The sequence below is a fragment of the Prionailurus bengalensis genome, chromosome C1 (assembly GCF_016509475.1).
Source record: "Prionailurus bengalensis isolate Pbe53 chromosome C1, Fcat_Pben_1.1_paternal_pri, whole genome shotgun sequence".
NCBI classification, from domain to species: Eukaryota; Metazoa; Chordata; class Mammalia; order Carnivora; family Felidae; genus Prionailurus; species Prionailurus bengalensis.
Window position 1 is genome coordinate 25,120,787 of NC_057345.1, and position 17,172 is coordinate 25,137,958.

General features: G+C 54.2%; 1 protein-coding gene across 3 annotated transcripts in view; it reads right to left on the reverse strand.

Annotated features, from left to right (window-relative positions):
- Nucleotides 1-15,209, reverse strand: part of TRIM62 (tripartite motif containing 62) — a 31,039-nt gene extending 15,830 nt beyond the window's left edge. Inside the window, exons 1-3 of one of the 3 annotated variants that reach the window (XM_043578655.1) lie at nt 15,095-15,209; nt 14,131-14,564; nt 2,310-2,405 (exon numbers count right to left, since the gene is read on the reverse strand). In XM_043578655.1, the coding sequence (XP_043434590.1) occupies nt 2,310-2,405; nt 14,131-14,538 (504 nt within the window). In that variant the 5' untranslated portion in view covers nt 14,539-14,564; nt 15,095-15,209. Of the gene's footprint in view, nt 1-2,309; nt 2,406-9,397; nt 9,467-14,130 lie in introns of those variants that run through there. The other 2 variants (XM_043578654.1, XM_043578656.1) reach the window with 2 other exon arrangements.
- Between the last annotated feature and the right edge of the window lie 1,963 nt (nt 15,210-17,172).

The following is a 17,172-nucleotide window of genomic DNA, read 5'->3' on the forward strand; positions in this document are numbered from 1 at the left end:
GACAGTCAGCCACCACACGTGATTCAAGGCTGTCCCTGAAAGGTCCTCCCCCCTCCCAGCCTACCTGTCCTATTGACCACAAAGCCATAGGTCTTGCTGAGGACACCCCAGCACACGCCTGGAATATGCCAGAACTAGGTTCTGACAAAACTGGACCGTAAGCTGCCAACTAGCCACTTACTAGCTGTGATGCCTTAGGCTTGTTCCTCAACCTCTCTGTGCCTCAGTTTCCTTGCCAATAAAATGGAGATAACATTCCTCCATCAAAAGTTGCCTCCCTCCCAACCCCCCGCACACACTCACTTGTTCTACAACTACTTATTGTGTGTGGGAGACACTGTGCTAGGTTCTGGGGAGTCCCGCTGTCATAGAGATGACATTCCGTGGGGTTCAGTGAAACAATGAATGGGAAACACAATTACCCGCACAGAGAAAGGTTCCACTCAACCGGTGTGCCCCATTCATTCTAGTTTCTTTCTAGGGCAGAGCCACCCCCACCCCACCCCCAGTCCCTCTGGTGCTGTGGCTGGGAAAGTAGCCCCTACCCCAGCCCACCACATCCCTGGGAATCCACTGGGGCTTGGAGGAATTGGGGCTGCTTCAGAAAAATACCCTGCCAAGAATGCGTCACTTGGTCAGGACCGACCAAAGAAAACACTGGGCCTGGGGAGGGAGATCAGACAGGCCCTCAGGCTGGGCCACTGGAGGGGCAAGCTCTGCAGGAAAGCCGAGTCAGGCACCAGGTGAAATATGACCTCCAAAGCATCCATAGGCATTTCTTGTATAAACACCCCAGTCCAGACAGGAAGCAGGGCTGGGGGAACTGGAGGGGGAGCTGGCCCCACAGGACCCCCCAGAGGTAGACAGATGGACAGGAAAGCAGGGGAGGAAAAGGTCAGTGGAGAAAAACAATGGGGAGTGGAGAGAAGAGATTGCTGGGGGGAAAACCAGACCATAATATTCCGCTCTCATTCACACAGAGGCTTCCATTAGCTTCTCTTCACCTGAGAGGTGCTGAACCACCGGACAGATGGGGAAACTGAGGCTGTGGGCGGCAAATAGGCTAGAGTCCTCTAACTGTTCTCATCTGTTGCCTGCTGAGGGTCCTGCCTGCAGGCAGTCCAGAATGTTCTCTGAAGAAATGTTTGTCGTGACCTTCCCAAGACCCCACACGGGTTGGTGGCCAAGCTGAGGCACAGATCTGGATCTCCAATGGCCTCTCCGGGCCCCAGGCTGACCCCTCAGCGGCCCAGAAAATTCCTAAGGCTCTGCTCCAGCTGCTGCCGGCAGCTGCACCCCTGCTAGTGAGTGGGGCCAGGCTGAAATCACTGTAGAGGTTAGCAGCTGGGCCTGGGCCCTCAGTTTTTGGTCCCAGAAAGGGCAGAAATCAAAGCAAGCCTTGTCCTGTTGGTGAGACATCTGTGGGGGGAACTCAGAGGGAGCCCACGGGATCTAGAACTTCAGGGCTGCGAAGACCTTGGCAGAGTCTCCATTGTACAGATGGGAAGACTGGGGGCCCAGAAGAGTATGCAGTTTAGCCAAAGTCACACAGTGAGTTAGTGGCTGGATCAGAATCCAGGGCCTCCTTCTCAGGTCAAGAAGAAGCCTTTCTTTTCAAACCACCGCAGCCAGAGACTAGAGGGTTTGGCCCAGTGTCCGAGTTTAAGAGGGGGGATGATACAAAGGCTGGGTCACAAATCATCAGGAGGGCTTCGAGGGCACATACTCAGGGTTGGCTCCTCTGGCAATGCGCCAGCGTGGTTTTGTTTTTTTAATATTTATTTACTTGAGAGAGAGAGAGACAGAGACTGATCACAAGCGCGGGAGGGGTAGAGAGAGACGGAGACACAGAATCCAAAGCCCCATTTGGGGCTCAAGCCCACTCACCATGAGATCACGACCTCAACCCAAGTGGGAGGCTTAACCAACTGAGCCACCCAGGTGCCCCTGGGTGGGCGTGTTTAATAAGGCGAGAGGAAAAAGAGACCAGGTACATTCTCCCAGCCCTGCAGGACTGGGAGTTCTCCTGAGGGTCCCTGGTCCCACCTCACCTTCCACCCAGGGCAGGAAGGGAGAAAGAGCCCCACCCTTAAAGCCAGGCACCAGCCCAAATCATTGCCCTCAGTCCTGGGAATGGGTCCTGTCCCGTTTACATTCAGGTGCGCTCCAGCCTCCGTTCCACACCCGCCACCCCAGCCCCTCTCAGTATACGTTTGGCACCTTTACGCCCCGCCCCCTCTTCCTAGACGGCCCCGCCCCACGCCCCGCCCACCCCGCAGGACCCGCCCCTGCGCCCAGGCCTGGCTCACCTTGGTTTCTGCCAACTGTCGCTTGAGCAGCTGCAGCGCCTCCGTGTGCTCCCGCTCGCTGTCCTGAAGGGCCTGAAGCTGCTCCTTCAGCTCCCTCTGGAACAAGAGGCAGGGATGGGTGACCCAGAGCCGGGGCCGACCGCCGTCGCGCTCCCCAGACCTGGCCCAACATCCTCCTCCCCGCACAGCTCAGTAACCCCCAAGTCTCCCAATATCCAGGCTGCTTTCATCTTCCCATCTCTCATCTGGAGTTTTGCAATAGCCGCCTCCCTAGCCATCCTAGGAGCTTGTGGTCTTCCTGTCTCCAACCCGCCTCCACATACATTCTGCCCCAGCCTGATTTGCCGGCAGACACTCCCCGCTTAGAATCCTTCCGTGGGTACCAAGGCCCGTTGTTAAGGCTAACGGGTCCAGTGTGGGCTAGGCGCTGTCCTCAGTCCTTTGCTTGCATTGGGTCATTTAATCCTCGGAATGACACAGAGGTAGGCACTATTAGCCCCATTTTTTGACGTTAAAATTGGTACAGAGAGGTCAAGAAACTGGCCTGAAAGCATGCAGCTAAGCAGGTAAGGGTAAAGCCATAATTGGAACTCAAGCAGTCTGGTTCTGGAGACCATCATCTCGAGATGAGGTGACACGTCTTCCATAGTGATGACGCCCGTGACAAACAGCGACAAAAAATCCATAAAACACAACATCTCGAAACTTCAGATAAGGACAGGATCAGCAGTACTGACTTTTCCTTTGCCTCAGGTTCCAGGATAGCTCAGCACGACACTGCTAGTGATCTGGTTTTTTGTTTAAAATGTTGATATTTTGTTCATCATGGGGCTTTTTGCTTTCATGTTGATTTTTTAAAAAATTGCATTAAGTCTTCTCCATCTCGATCACTGAGTTTGGGGGTGACTGCTTCAATGTCGCGCCTCACGCTAGTCCCACGGCTGTCTCCACCGCCCTTCTCCCCTTACTCCCATCAGGCCAAAGCGGCCTTCTTCCTGCTGCTCCATGGTAGGCTGGTCTCAGCCTCCTGACTCTGCCCTTGCTACCTCCTCTGGCCAGTGCACTCTACTCAGATTTTCTGGTGCCCGTCCCTTTGTGTCATTAACATAACAGCTCAGAGGCCACCTCCTCAGAGAGGTCTTGCCTGGCCACCCCATGTACAGCATCATCCCCTACACCCACATCCTGTTATGTGGTCTTCCTAGCACTTTCTGCTGCCCAAGATGCTTTTGCTCACTTATTTGACAGTGTGTTACTGTTCGTCTCCTCCACAGAATGTGACTGTCATGAGGGCAGGAGTCTTGTCCAGCTTGTTGTATCCCCGGTGTTTGGAAGAGTTTTCAGCACACAGTAGGGGCTCAATACATATTTGTCAAATGAATGAATGTGGTTTGAGGTGCGCATCCCCAGTACAGGTCCAGCTGTCTGCATTTATTGGGCATTTAGCCCATTGTATCGTAACTAATCCTCCTGTCTGTCCCTAGTGCATCCCCATATTAGCCCAAGTCCAACGGGGGGGGGGCCCTTACCATTCCCCGCTCTATTGCCCCCTGCGTGCATCAACAGCCCGACACTAAGACGGGGCTCAAGGAAGTTTGCTTTGTGGATGAAAGCCTCTGAGCAGGGCCCAGTTTTCCCAGTCACCTTGCACTGTGAGCGATGCCAGGGAGCTGACTTACCTGTTCACCCTCACCTCCCTCCCACTCACTCAGCTCATTGCCCTCAGAAAACATCTAGTCTGACTAATTTTACAGACTAGGTAGCAACATGGGAAGATGATCATGATGCCTCTCTAAAGGAAGAAAGCAGAAAACAAAATTACCTTTGCTTCCTATCCCTTATTCACGTGACAAATATTTGAGCAACTACTATATCCAGGCACTGTTGAGGCACGGGGGATACAGCAGAGAACAAGACAGACAGTCCATGCCCACAGGGCTCCTCCAGTGTAGCGGGGGAGAGAGATAATTAGCAAGGGAAATAACAAAACAACCAGGTAATTAAGGATTATGGTCTGTGCTCTAGAGAAAATAAAGCAGTGTGGGACGGCGGGGCGGTGGGGGGCAGGGGGGAGTTGGGGTAGGGTGGTCAGGGAAGGCTTTTCTCCTCTGAGGTGCCACCTGAGATGACACACAGCCACAGGGTGTGGAAGAGCCAGCCTCGGAAACAGGAGTTGGACAGGAAGCCAGGAGCGGCCTGGGCTGTGATGGCAGAAAGCTCACACAGAACATAATGGCTGGCACTCGGGTAAAGACGGAAGTCGCAAGCTGAAACCAGAGGGGTAGGAGGAGGAAGGAGCCTGTGTCCCTGATGACTGCGGGGTGCACTGCTCAGGGGTGAGCTAGGAAGCTGCCCCCCCCCCCCAAAGCCCTGATTTACAGCGTTGGCCAATTTCTGTGGTGTAAATACTCCCACCAAAGCCGATTTCAAGGGATCAATGTGAGGTCACCAGGCACAGTCAGCTCATAGGCACTAGAGCAAGCTGGCTCCAGCACACCGCTGCCCCGGGGGCCTTTCCTCCAGGCACGTTTTATGGGAGAGAGAAGCACAAGAGAGAAGCAGCGTACCATCTAATTGCAGCTGCTTAGTCAGGTGTCTGTTACGAATGGCCAAGAGTCTTTCCTAACAGGTCCATGCGCATCTGAGTCATTGGAGCAGACAAATCTCATTCACCTAAGTGCGAAGAATGATCGCTCCTTGGGCCCTTCCTGACAGCCCCGGGTCTGGCCGGCTTGGGATGTGGTTAACACGCAGATAATCAAAGGGATGAGCCGGGTACGCCGATCCCCTGCCTTGGTGTCCTCATGGGTTCACTTACGACTCGGGTCCACATGAGACTCAGCTCCCCAAGCGGCTTCTCAGAGTCTCAGAAAACTGCTCTGGAGGCAGAGTTGCTCACATTGCGGAGAGCACCCCAGGAACTTGGACAAATCACTCCCTGCTTCCAGGGCTGAGGAACAAGGGGAACAGGCCTGCCCCTTCCTCCTGGACCCCAGGACAATGGAACGCTCCTTTGCCCATTCCAAACCCGTGCGGAGGCCTCCTTGGGCCCACATGGTGCTGTGGCAGCAACAGGCAGAGGGATGAGGGACAAGTCCCAACCCATGATGCCTCAGGAGGGTGCACATGAGTTGGGGGAAGACAGGGACACACACGTTACCATGGCAGAGAATGCTGGAATAGGGTTAGGAGAGACCAAACTTGCTGCTCTTCCCATGGGCCCATCTCAGTGAAGGCCGCCCCCACCCCCACTGCCATCCAAGCGAGAAATCAAATAGTCATCCTTGCCACTGTCCACCAACCGATGCGATCAGTCATCAGGTTTGGCTTGCAATCTGTTCTCTCCTCTCTACACCCACTGCGTCTGGTTTGGTTTTCACCCCTGCTTTTCTGGACTGTGACCCTAGGCTCTTCTCTGCCCCTGCATTCTCCAAGTGCCCCTGGAGTGACTGCTATACGGGACAGATCTGTCCATGCTTCTCCCCCATACCCCACTGCAGAATTTCCATGTTGTCTGGGAAGACGGGCACAAAGCCCGAGCATGGCACTCAAGGCCTTCACCACTGGCTCCAACTGCTTCTCCAGCCTTATCTCTCAGTCTTGTCCTGCACTGTCCAATACAGCAGCCACTTGCCACGTGTAGCTATTAAAATGAAAATGATTTGAAATTACATAAACCTGAAACTCAGTTCCCCAGTTGCACGGAGGTATTGGGTTGCCCATTTTCAAGTGCTCAATAGCCACATGTCACCAGTGGCTACTGTCTCAGCACAGATGCGGAGCACCAGGAACCATCTGGCCAAACCCTCCGGATTTCTTTAACAGGAAACCGAGGTCCGAGGAAAAGGACTGACTGACCCACGGCCACACAGCTTGACAGAGGAGAACCAACCAGAAAATTGACTGCCAGCAGAAGTGAGACAGAAAACAGGAAGCTGTTGATAAACTCTTGAGTGGTAGGACTATAGCTCTGGAGAAGGGCAGAGGCGAGGTTTGGGCTCACGGGGCACAGGTCACCTAATTCTCACAACAACCTCATGAGGTTCGTGCCTTTATCATTTCTGTCTCACCGAGGGGGAAATAGAGGCGCACAGAGGTCAGACAGCCTGCCTAAGGTCACATGGCCCCATTTCCAAATCTGTAAAGTGCAACTTCATACCAGTGCCGGCTCCGTGGTCGGGAGGATTAGGTCACTTAATTCATAACCTGACAGGACGCACAGGATGTATTCAGTCACTCTTCATTGTTGTCACTCTCATCATAATCATCCCAATTACATGCGAAATAGGGAGTCAGAACTGGCAGAGCGGCCAGGAGAGGGTTTATTTCTGATGGAAAGCCCAGGGAAGATGGACGGATGGGCAGGGTTCCTTCAGATCTCTTGGGTGGGGCCTGAGCATCCCAGGTGGAGAGACTAGTCGGGTAGGGGCACCCCTGGTGGTGTGCAGGAAATCGGGGGGGGGGCAGTTGGGGATGATGGGAGCTAGGTATGGACAGGTGGGTGGAGTCACGAGCTGGAAAGGCCAGCGGGGCTCGCTGGGGCCCGAGTAGGAGGTGAAGGAGCCCTTGAGGGTCAGCTTGGCGGAGGTGGACTCTGAAGGCCCCATCAGAGCAGGGGGGAGTCAGGAGGGACAAACGTCAGAGGGCAGAGCCACATCTCTGTACCCCTTCCACTGAACAGGGAGCAGAGTCAGGGCTGGTGGACAATTATGCAAATGTCAGCTGAGAGGCTCTGGGCTCCCATAGGTTTGGAGAGGCCAGGACTGGGGCAGCAACTGTAGGGAGGACAGAGAGCCAGGGCTCATATGCTCCCAAGGCCAGACCTCCCCTCCCGTGGGGTCACCCCAGCCTAGAAAACAAAGCTGCTGCCGGAAGCCGTCTCCTGTCGGCTTCAGGGACCTTTCTCACCCCTGTCACCCAGCCGAGCGGCCCAGGGGAGACAGCATGAGCTCTGGCATCAGAAAAACCTGAAGTTTGAATCCCGGCTGTGTGACCTTAGGCAGATCACCTCTTCCGCGCTCAGGGCCCACTTCTCAGAGCCTAATAAGTAAAATGGGGATCAGAGCCACCGGGCCAGGGTGGGGTCAGCACAAGCAGGTGCCCAGGCCCCTCCCCTCCTCTGAGCTCCGGTATTGCTGCCTCTCCTGCCGTGACCCAAGGACGCCAGAAATCTTAACATGGCAAACTGAACTTGCCTCTCCTTCTTCCTCTCCCCCATCCCTCCCCTATGCCTAGAACTCCTGATGCTCTTGTTCTCCTGACAGCTCTGAACTCTTGTATGTCCTCTCTCTTTGAGCCCCGGCCCTCCCGGTCCAACCAACCAACCCAACCGACTGCAGTCTCTCTCAAGGCCTTCTGGCCTGCTCCTCCTGCCCCCAGGCTCTCCTAGTCCTCCAACTGCACACTGCCCATAATGCAGACCTGACCAGACCCCAGCGACCAGCTCAAACCTGTTCCTGGCTCCCTAGCATCTCGAGAACAAATCCAAGCTCCTTGGAGTGGGGGATGGTGGCCTGCTCCTTTCTGAGCCGGGCAAACCTCACTTTCCCATTCTGGCCTCGCCGCATACACCCTTCCCTCCAACCACAGCTAACCACCTGCTCGCCTCCGTGCCTGTCCCTGGTCTGAGACCCTGAGTCCGAGTTCCAGTTGCAGCCACACTTATTGGTTATGTGGCAGTAGACCCAGTTTCTGAGCCTTGGTTTCCTCACTTGTTAACAGGGCACTAAGACCCACCTCACAGGGTTGCTCTGATTAAGTGACCGTGCCAGCCAAAGCATTGAACCTGCCCCTGGCACTCTGCACCCAGGCGATGGTGGCCATGGGTGTGTTTATTCCTTCTGTCTGTAATGTCTTCTCTGATCTCAGGACTCCGCTCAACTGTCAGCTTCACAGAGGCCTGGACAACTCTCCGTGACAGCCAGAGGAGCCAGGGACATGACCTCGAAGCTTATAGGCCTGTCTCCCAGAACCACAGAGGAGACAGCTCTCTCCTGGGCCCGGCATGGGGCCTGGCCCTCAGTTGCCCCCAGCAGGAGGGATGATGGGAGGAATTATTGAATGCATCCCTGAATTCAAGATGGAACCCCTCTCCAAACCCTCCACACCCATCCCAAGCGTCCAAGTGGAGCTCAAAGTCCAGAGGGTAAATGATGCCGTGTAAATACTGGACTGAGTCTGGGGAGCAGTCAGCGTCCCCTTCTGTAAGGCAGGGAGAGGATGGAGCTGAGTGGTTTCTGACGCCCTTCCCCACTCGGGTGCTCCCTGAGGCAGTTAGGATGTTGGTGAGGAGGGTGAGCTCTGAGCCAGACAGACTGGAGCCTGAGTCCCGGCTCGTGGCTCCCACTTGCGTCCGTCTTGAGTCCTCCCACACCCACTCCATCTTGGGCAAGTCACTGCCCCTCTCAGCTTCTGTGTCTTCATCTGTGAAACGGTGCTTGGCCCCAGTCCCACACAAGGAGTAGGGAAAGGAAAAAGGAGTTGCTGTCCATAATAGCACCTGGCACACAACAAGTGCCTGACGAACTTTGGCAAGTGGTTTTTTAGAGTTGTTCTTATTTCCATTGTTGTCACTCCCTACCAGATCCTTTGCTTTCTGTAAAATTAATGTCCTGCCCTCCCCCACCCCCGCCACCAATTCAAGTTTCTACACTGTGGCCTGTGCCTAGCCAAGGTGTCCTGGATGAACACGGCATTCCCTCCTGTGAGGAGGGAAGCAGAGATGCCAACAGCAAGCCTTGGGTTTGACTCGCTGCCAGCCTCGCCCCCGTGGAGGCTGCTGTCTGTACATAAATCCTGTCCTCTCCTGGGAAAAGTAATGGCAGAGGCTGCTTCCCCAGGACACAAACACCCTGTCCGTGGCACAAAATAAAGTGACTTCGCATCTGTTACCTGCTTGGGTAGACAGCAACTCTCTCTCCCTCTTTGCACGTCAAGTGGACAGTCTGGGTCTTACTCTCCCACATTGGGAAAGGATGAGAGAAGGCAGTACCTTCCGTTCAGCTGGAAGAAGCTGGAGCCAGGATTTGAACCCAGTCCCCTGACCCTGCTCTTTGTCCCCCTGTGGCTGCATCTCTGGGTCACCACGCCCAGCTTATCAGGGCTCCCATCCAAGGCTGATCCAGCACCGTCTCCTTTGGCATGACAGAGGCCTTGGGAAGGGCTCCAGTGGTCACATGAGGCCGGGAGGGGGTGGCTGGGACTGAATGCGATCCCTTCTCTGGAGGCATGGGAGCTGAGGTCTCAGGCCAGAGAGCCGGATGCACATCTGACCAAGATGACATCCAGCCACCTGCCCTCGGTGCATCAGCTGGCACAGTGTCCTTAGCCTGACCCTGTGTTGACTACTTGAAATACAAAGACAAGCAGTGTCGGTGGGGGAGGGGGGCGGGGGGGGGGACAACTACCTGGCCCTCAGAGGCAGCTTGGAGGCCATGAGTGGCCCAGTCAGACTGGCTTCTAATCTTGCCTCTGCCATTTCCCAGCTGGGTGACTGAACGAGGCCCTGAATTCCTCTGAACCTGTTTCTTTATCTGTAAAAGCAGCAAATTACAGCGCCCACTTGACGGGGTGTTTTGAAGATTAAATGAGGTAATATAACAAAAGCGCTTAGTATAGTCCCAGGCAGTGGGCTAGGGCCCAATGAGTATTGGCTGAGAAGCCCCAGACCCTTCTGAGATGGGGATCCCTCCCTCCCTTTTGCTCTGCGGTCCAGTGCTTAGCAGTGAAAAGAAAAAAAGGGGGGAACGCATGTACACATGTATACACACACTCACGTGTAATTCTGAAGAATTACAAAGCAGTCCTAATCATGCTTTTCCATAGGGTGAGACTATGGGGGGACTTTAACTTTTACATTATATAACTCTGTTTATTGTGTTAATTTTACAGTCAGATACAATAAAGATATCTAAAAATGGTTGTGTACTACTCTGTGCCAGGCACAGTATCAGGCACTTTTGATCCCTCACCCTTAGAACACCCTTCCCAGGAAGGTCATATTATCCCCATGTTATAGATGAGCAGGTGGAGGCTTAGAGAAGTGAAGTGACCTGACCAAGGACACAGAGCTCATCAACGATGATGCCAGGATCTGACCCCAGTATTGGAATCAAGTTCAAAGCAATTCTGCTTGGCAGGTCAGGGAAAGCTTCACAGAGGACATGATCTCTGAGCTGAGCCTCGAAAGCCGATTAGGGCTTCTCTAGGTCAGGGTTCTCAACCAGGGATGATTTTGACCCCAGGGGACATTTGATAAAGTCTGGAGACATTTTTGGTTGTCACAGCATGGTAGGGGGTGGGAGGATGGGGGGGGGAGTGCTACTGGCATCCAGTGGTTAGAGGCCAGGGATACTCCTACACATCCTGCAGTGCACAAGATTGCCTTGCACACAAAGACTTATCTGGCCCCAAATGTCAATAGTGCAGAGTATGACCTAACATGCTAGAGCTGTCATTTATTGAGTGTTTACTATGTGCTGAATGCAGTACTAAGTTCTTGCAAATGCCATCTTATTTAATCCATCCCCACTGCTGTCAATGAGGGATGGTAAATAACTTTTCTGAGTTTCCACTGCCAGAAAATGGTAGCACCAGGATTGAAGCTGCCCAAGTACAAAGCCAGAGTTCTTAACCTTTCTGCTCTGCTACCTCCAGGATTTATAATAAATGTAAAAGCTCCAGGCCAACCGCTAGGTGGGATGTGAGGAGACTCCAGCTGAGCCCAGGCACAGCCTCCTCTGGCCTCTGGCCTTGGGCAAAGTCCCCTCCCTCCTCCTGGCCAGCCGTTTCTCCATCTGTCAAGTGAGGGCTGCACTAAAAGATCTCCAAGGCCCTGGCAGCTCTGAGTCAGTTAGTTTCCAGGAGAGGGGCCCAAGCCCTGGTTCTAGGAACTGTGGGACAGAACCACCAGCAGCTGGGAGAGGAGAGGGTGTGCTGGGTAGGCTCAGCTTCATTCCCAGCAGACAAATAACGAATGAGCCCCACTTCCCCACAAGGAGAGAGAGGCAGGTGGGGTGGGGAGTGGCCCAAACCTCCCCCAGGAGCTTACCTCTCCAGTGGGCAGGGATGTTTCTCCGCCACCTTCTTGCCAAGCCCGAAGGAGGCACCGAAGCAAGGCCTCCTTCTCTCGCAAGGAAGGCAGGTCTGGACATTTGCCCAGCTGGGTACATGAGTTCTCTCAGGTAGAAGGAGAAGGGATGGGAATGCATGCTGACCCAGCCCCTGCCCTGTGCCAAGCATTGCAAACAGCAGGCCCACCTCAGGTCAGCCTCCTAAAATCCTGGGAGGAAAGAATCGCCGTGACCCCATTGTACCGGCCAGAGCATCAAGGCTTACATGAAGGGACTTGTCGAGTCACACACTGGCAGTGCTGAAGGAAGGTTTGGAACCCAAGACTATCTGACCGCAGGACAGTACATACTAGAAGGTAGGTGAGTGGCCCTCCTGTTCTTTTCACCCAGGAGTAAAAGTGTTTCACTAACATTTGGAGAAAAGATATATTTAATTTCTCCTGCATTCCCCAGGACATGGAATGGACTGCAAAAAACCAAAACACAATAGTTCTGACTTCTTGGTTTGCAAACAGAGGAACCCAGGCTCAGAAGGCAGAGGGCTCTCCAGTGAGAAAGTCAGACAGAGAGAGGAGAGGCTGAGTGACGGAGGAGGAATCTGGCCTGGGGCAGGCTGAGCTTTCTAGTCTGGCTCTCATTGTCTGATAGTGTGGCTTTGGGAAGTTACTTTAACCTCTCTGGACCTCAGTCTCCATATCTATTATAAGGATGAGGTTGGACAGATAGTTTCAAACAGACTCCCTTCAAACCCCACAACCTGCACCAAGCTATGTCAAAGGTTCTCTCCTCCGTTTATGGGACCTCGCAGATGGAGAGGTGGGGCTACAAGGGCCTGGCACAAAAGACTCTGGAGGTGGAGGGCCCATGCCAGCCTGTGCAAGCTCCCAGAGCCCCCAACTCTTGCTCTCCATCCTCACAGAGCCAGACTGGGAGGGAGTCAGTAAAGGTTTGGGGATGAAAGGAACAGGGCGGGGAGGGTGGTAAACATGGGACCATTTCTCCTGGGCCAAGGGTCATCCATGAGTATCTACTAAGTGCAGGTTGACTTACAGAGACTTATGTACAAGCATAGGGGGAGGGGGATTCCTACAACATAGGGGAAAGTAGTTATTTAATTCCTGCTTAAGCATCTCAAGGGTCAGGGAGCTCAGTCTCTGCCAAGTTAGCCCACTGCATATTCAAAAAATGTTTGAGTGAAAAATCTTCTGCTTCTAAAGGCTCCACAGTCTGGGCCAGCTCAGGCCAGAATTAGTCATTTATTATTCAAACTTCACTGATATGTACTGATGTGCCAGGCTTTGGGGCCATAGATATGATGAATAAGAGACTTCCCCTGCTCTTTGGGAACTGTGTGCTAGACTGGTCAAGGCCAAAGAAACGGGACTGCAGGATTGAAACAGTTTAGGTTGAGAAGATTCTAGGCTTCCAGGCTGAAATAAGCTTGGGTGCCATTTTATTAAACACAGTAAAATGGGTATGTTTGCTACAAGATTTCTCCAAAACCTTTAATATGCAAAATGTACATGAAGAATCCTCCAAGGGAGGTAGAGATAATATACTATATTTTCCCAATATACCTGATCTTGGAACACTACTTTTTAGAACATCATACTTATTAACAGAAGATATTTACAGAAATGTGGCTCTAATGCAATTGTTTTTCCCTCTTTTGGCTGGGGGAGCTTGGGAAGGCTTACACAGAAAGGACATTAGAGCAGGGCTTTGAGAGTTGAATAGGAGTTGGTCTGTTTCGATGGGAAGGTTTGAGGGAGATCAGTTATAGTCTTAGGCTGACTGAACTCAGGTTACCCCTGCATATACTGTTTCATTTAGTCTTCAAAGGTCTTGATGAGGCCAAGGAGGTCATCAAAAGCTCTTGGAGACTCCTAGAGGTCCATCCCCCTCCCTTTTCTTGAATCACCTCACCTTAGGGTCTTATTTTCCAAATCTTGAATCTTAAGTCCTGTTCCCACTGTCAACCTGGCCCCTGGTTTAAACCCAAAATAGTTCTTACAGCATCTGGACTTGATCCCATCTTTAACCCCTCAGACACCTGGGCCTAGCCAAATTCATCCTCTTGGTACCCAAACTCATCCTCTCAGAAGTTTGGGGATGACCATAACTTAGGCTCTCTCTCAGATTTAACTCTGACTTGCCCAGCACAATTTAGTCCTGGTACTGTCCCCTAAGGTCTTGGTGCACACCTGATTGAGTCTTGCCCCATTGTGCCCCAAGTCGGTCCCTCAGCTACTCCAAATAGTCCTGACCCATTTCCGGATGGCAGTCCCGCCCCCTGTCTAGCCCATTCCCATCTGTTTGTCCCGAAGCATTCATTTGTGGTCCCTGCTTCCAGGTCCAGGCCGCATGGGCCCTGACAGTGGCCCTGCTCTTGCCAGCTCTGATCCTTCCCCGTCCCCAACCTTGCCCTGAGCCCGTACCTGGGCCAGCTCTGATCTCATTTGTCCCAGCCGTAACACCCTGTGGGTGACCTCTCCCCAACCACGGACCCACCCCCACTTAGAGTCTGTCTCAGACCCCTCTGGGTGCAGAGGGCCCTAGGCCCCGCCTCCAACAGTCCGCCTCTCGCCGCGGCCCCGCCCCGTTCCCGTCCCGTCCTAATTCTGATAGGGCCCTGACCCTGCCGGCGGCCCCGCCCCATGACAATTCCGACTTGGCCCAGCCCTAACCCCGCCCCCTGCCCGGCCCTCGCCCCGCCCTCGCCCCCGCCCCCGGCCGGCCGGGCTGCTCACCTGCAACTCCTCGAAGGCATCATCGATGCCGGTGACCTGGTGCTGCTCGTGCAGCGCGGGCTCGTCGCAGAAGAAGCAGAGCAGCGCGCGGTCCGTGAGGCAGAAGAGCTTGACCTTGTCGTGCGCCTGGCAGGGTCGCGCGGCGCGGCGCGCGTTGAGGATGGCGTCCAGCGGGAAGGCGCTGTAGCGCTCCACGATGTTGGCCAGCTTGAGGCTGGGCGCGAGCGCGGGCTCGGCGAACGTGCGCCGGCACTCGGGGCAGTCGCGGGCGCCCTGCGCCTCCTGCCTCACCCAGTGCTCGGTGATGCAGCGGCGGCAGAAGTAGTGCTCGCAGCCCAGGCTCACCGGGTCCTGGTAGATGCTCAGACAGATGGAGCAGAGCAGCTCGTCCTTGAGGCTGCACGCCATGGCGCTGGGGGCGGCGGAGAGGGGCCCTGAGATGCAGGGGGGCTGCTGAGAGAGCGCGGCGCTGTCGGGGGCAGCACCGAGAGATGGGTGCGGGGAGCAGGTGGCGAAAGGCAGGAGTAACAGCCACAAGAGAAGGAAGGGGGCCTGTCCGGGAGGGAGGGGGGCACGCGAAGAAGAGGTGCAGGGTAGACACTAGCCGGCGTGCGAGTCCAGAAAGGTGGTCTCGAGGTAGTGGGTGACTCGGAGCGATGGGTGCTGGAGGGTGGGGGTCGTAGGTGTATGAGGGAAGGGGCTCTGGCAAGGAGGTTCTAGAGGAAAGGACAGTCTGAAAGGGTGAGCGCTGGGAGAAGAGGATCCAGGAGGGGGCGGAGGCCTTAGGGGGGCTGAAATCCCGGGATGGGTGCAGTGGGGGGAGGGGGAGAAGCTGGGATGGGGAATTCTGGGGAAGGGGGAAGCCAGCTGCGCCGCGGCTGTGCGTGGCAGAGGAGAGGAGGGGTGCGAGCACGCTCAGCTGCCCGATCCCGGCCCCAAGACCCTGCCCGGCGTTGCCCCTTACCCTGCCGGCTCAGCGGCCACTGCTCCGGTCCGAGCGCAGCCTCTCAACCCGGAACCAGCCGTGCGCGAGCTGCCGGCGGCAGTGACTACCTCCCCGCCCCCGCGGGCCGGGCCCGGGCGACTCCGCCCCTGCGGCGGGCGGGGGAGAGGAGAGGCGGGGCCAGGCCTCCAGCCTGCGGACCCCCTCCCCACCCCCACTGTTCCCCTACTCCCCCGGGGGGCCGAAACCCAGCTGTTCCTTCAGGATCCGCTCACGGAACAAGAGGCACGTCTCGCTTAGGGTCCCTGCGGCGGGTAAGGACAGCTAATTTAAGAGGATAACGAGTAAACAAGGAGCATCTTTCTGGATCATCGACTTGAAGATTTGGGAAAAATAATATGTTTTATTAAAACAAACAAGGATATGTCGTGTAATCTCTATAGAACACAACTTTTGCATAAAACGTAAAGATACACTCGAGAGAAATGCCCTGCTTGCTTAAAGCAAGTTCAACATTTTCTCTTCACTTTCTTAAGGAGTGCTTGGAGGAGCTGGCTACTGTCTGACCCAATGAGTTGCCTCCATTCAGCAAACATTTCCGGAGTGCTATATTTGTGTGTGTGTGTGTGTGTGTGTGTGTGTGTGTGTCTGTGTGTGCGCGCGCGCGCGCGCCGCGGGTGGGGGAGAGGGTGGAGCTGGAGAGAAGGAGAGAGTAATAGGAGACCTTATCTTGTATGCCAGATGGAGAGGGGATAAGGGATTTCTAGATAGAGGAGACAGCCTATGCAAAAGCACAGAGGCGTGAAAAGAGAGGCACTTTGAGGCAAGTGCAAGTAGTTCTGCAGTGTTGGGGTTGGGGAGGGGAAGGCAGTGTTGGGGTTGGGGAGGGTGTTGAGGGTCATGGTAAAGGGCTTCCTGAAGGCATTGAGCTTTCAAGTAGGGGCATGACTTGGTCTGATGTAGGTGTCAAGGAGTCAAGGAGATGCCCGCAGCAAGGTGAAGAAGGCAGGGACTCTTTCTGATCTGTCTGCACATGCGCAGTGCTTGGTACACGGTAAAGGTGTGTAGCTGAATGACAGCAGTAAGATTGTCCACTGCAGGAAGAGAGACTGGCCCCAGTTAGGTCACTGTTGTCATAGTGCCTGCAGGAGACCTGAACTGGGGCCATGACATTGGGGAAGGAGAGAAGACTATAGGGTATTGAGAGTATAGACACTATGGAATTTAGTAATGGAGCATGGCTCCCCACTTTCTGCCTTCTCCAGAAAAGTCTTCACTGGAGTTAAACTTCGTTGAGGTACAATTTAAGAAATAGTTTGAATTTACTTCTCTGCTGTTTACATTACGTTCCCTCCCTCACACGACCACCTACCCAGTCCGGTGTCTCCATCATTGCCAGAAACAAGTTGGTACCTTAATGCGAAGACTTTTTCTTGCAGTCGGAGTCTGATTTTGCTCAGGTGGGTCTCTTCCCCAAGTGTCCAAGGGAAGGATGACCCCAGCCCAGTCTGGCAGTTAAGTCCCTTTTGGTCCAACTCCATTGTGGTGGTTGCATTCCTTTTGCCAGTGATACTTTGGGCTCGGACATGTAGATCTGGCCTGAAAAACCAGAGGGCAAGCCTATGGTGGGGAGGTGACTTCTGCTGAGGGTCTCTTCCCTTTCAAAAGCACTCTGCCCCCTTTGCTGATTGTGGATGTGTTTGGTGGTGATGCTCGGAGTTGCCACAGTTTACTTGCTCCCACTCTGAGGATGCAGCCAACGCATGACTGAGGTGGGGGGAGTCCAAGGGAAGAAGGGCTGGTGCTCTGAAGTAGAGCCTAGACCTTTGGATATATGAGGTGGCCCACCTTATTGCTTAAGCAAGTTTAATAATTGTGTGCTGTCACTTGGCAAACAAAAGAATCCCAAATAATATACTGATATGCACCCCCAATATTTTTTTGTAAGGAGGGCAGGGTATAGATTATTGAAGCATTTGAAGCGAAATGAAAAAAAGCCTTGATGACAGGTGGATGGGCTTCAGTTATCCCACATGTAATCTATCCCCCTCTTCTATAGCAATAGAGTAGCTGGCCACATAGCTGGTCTGCTGGAGACC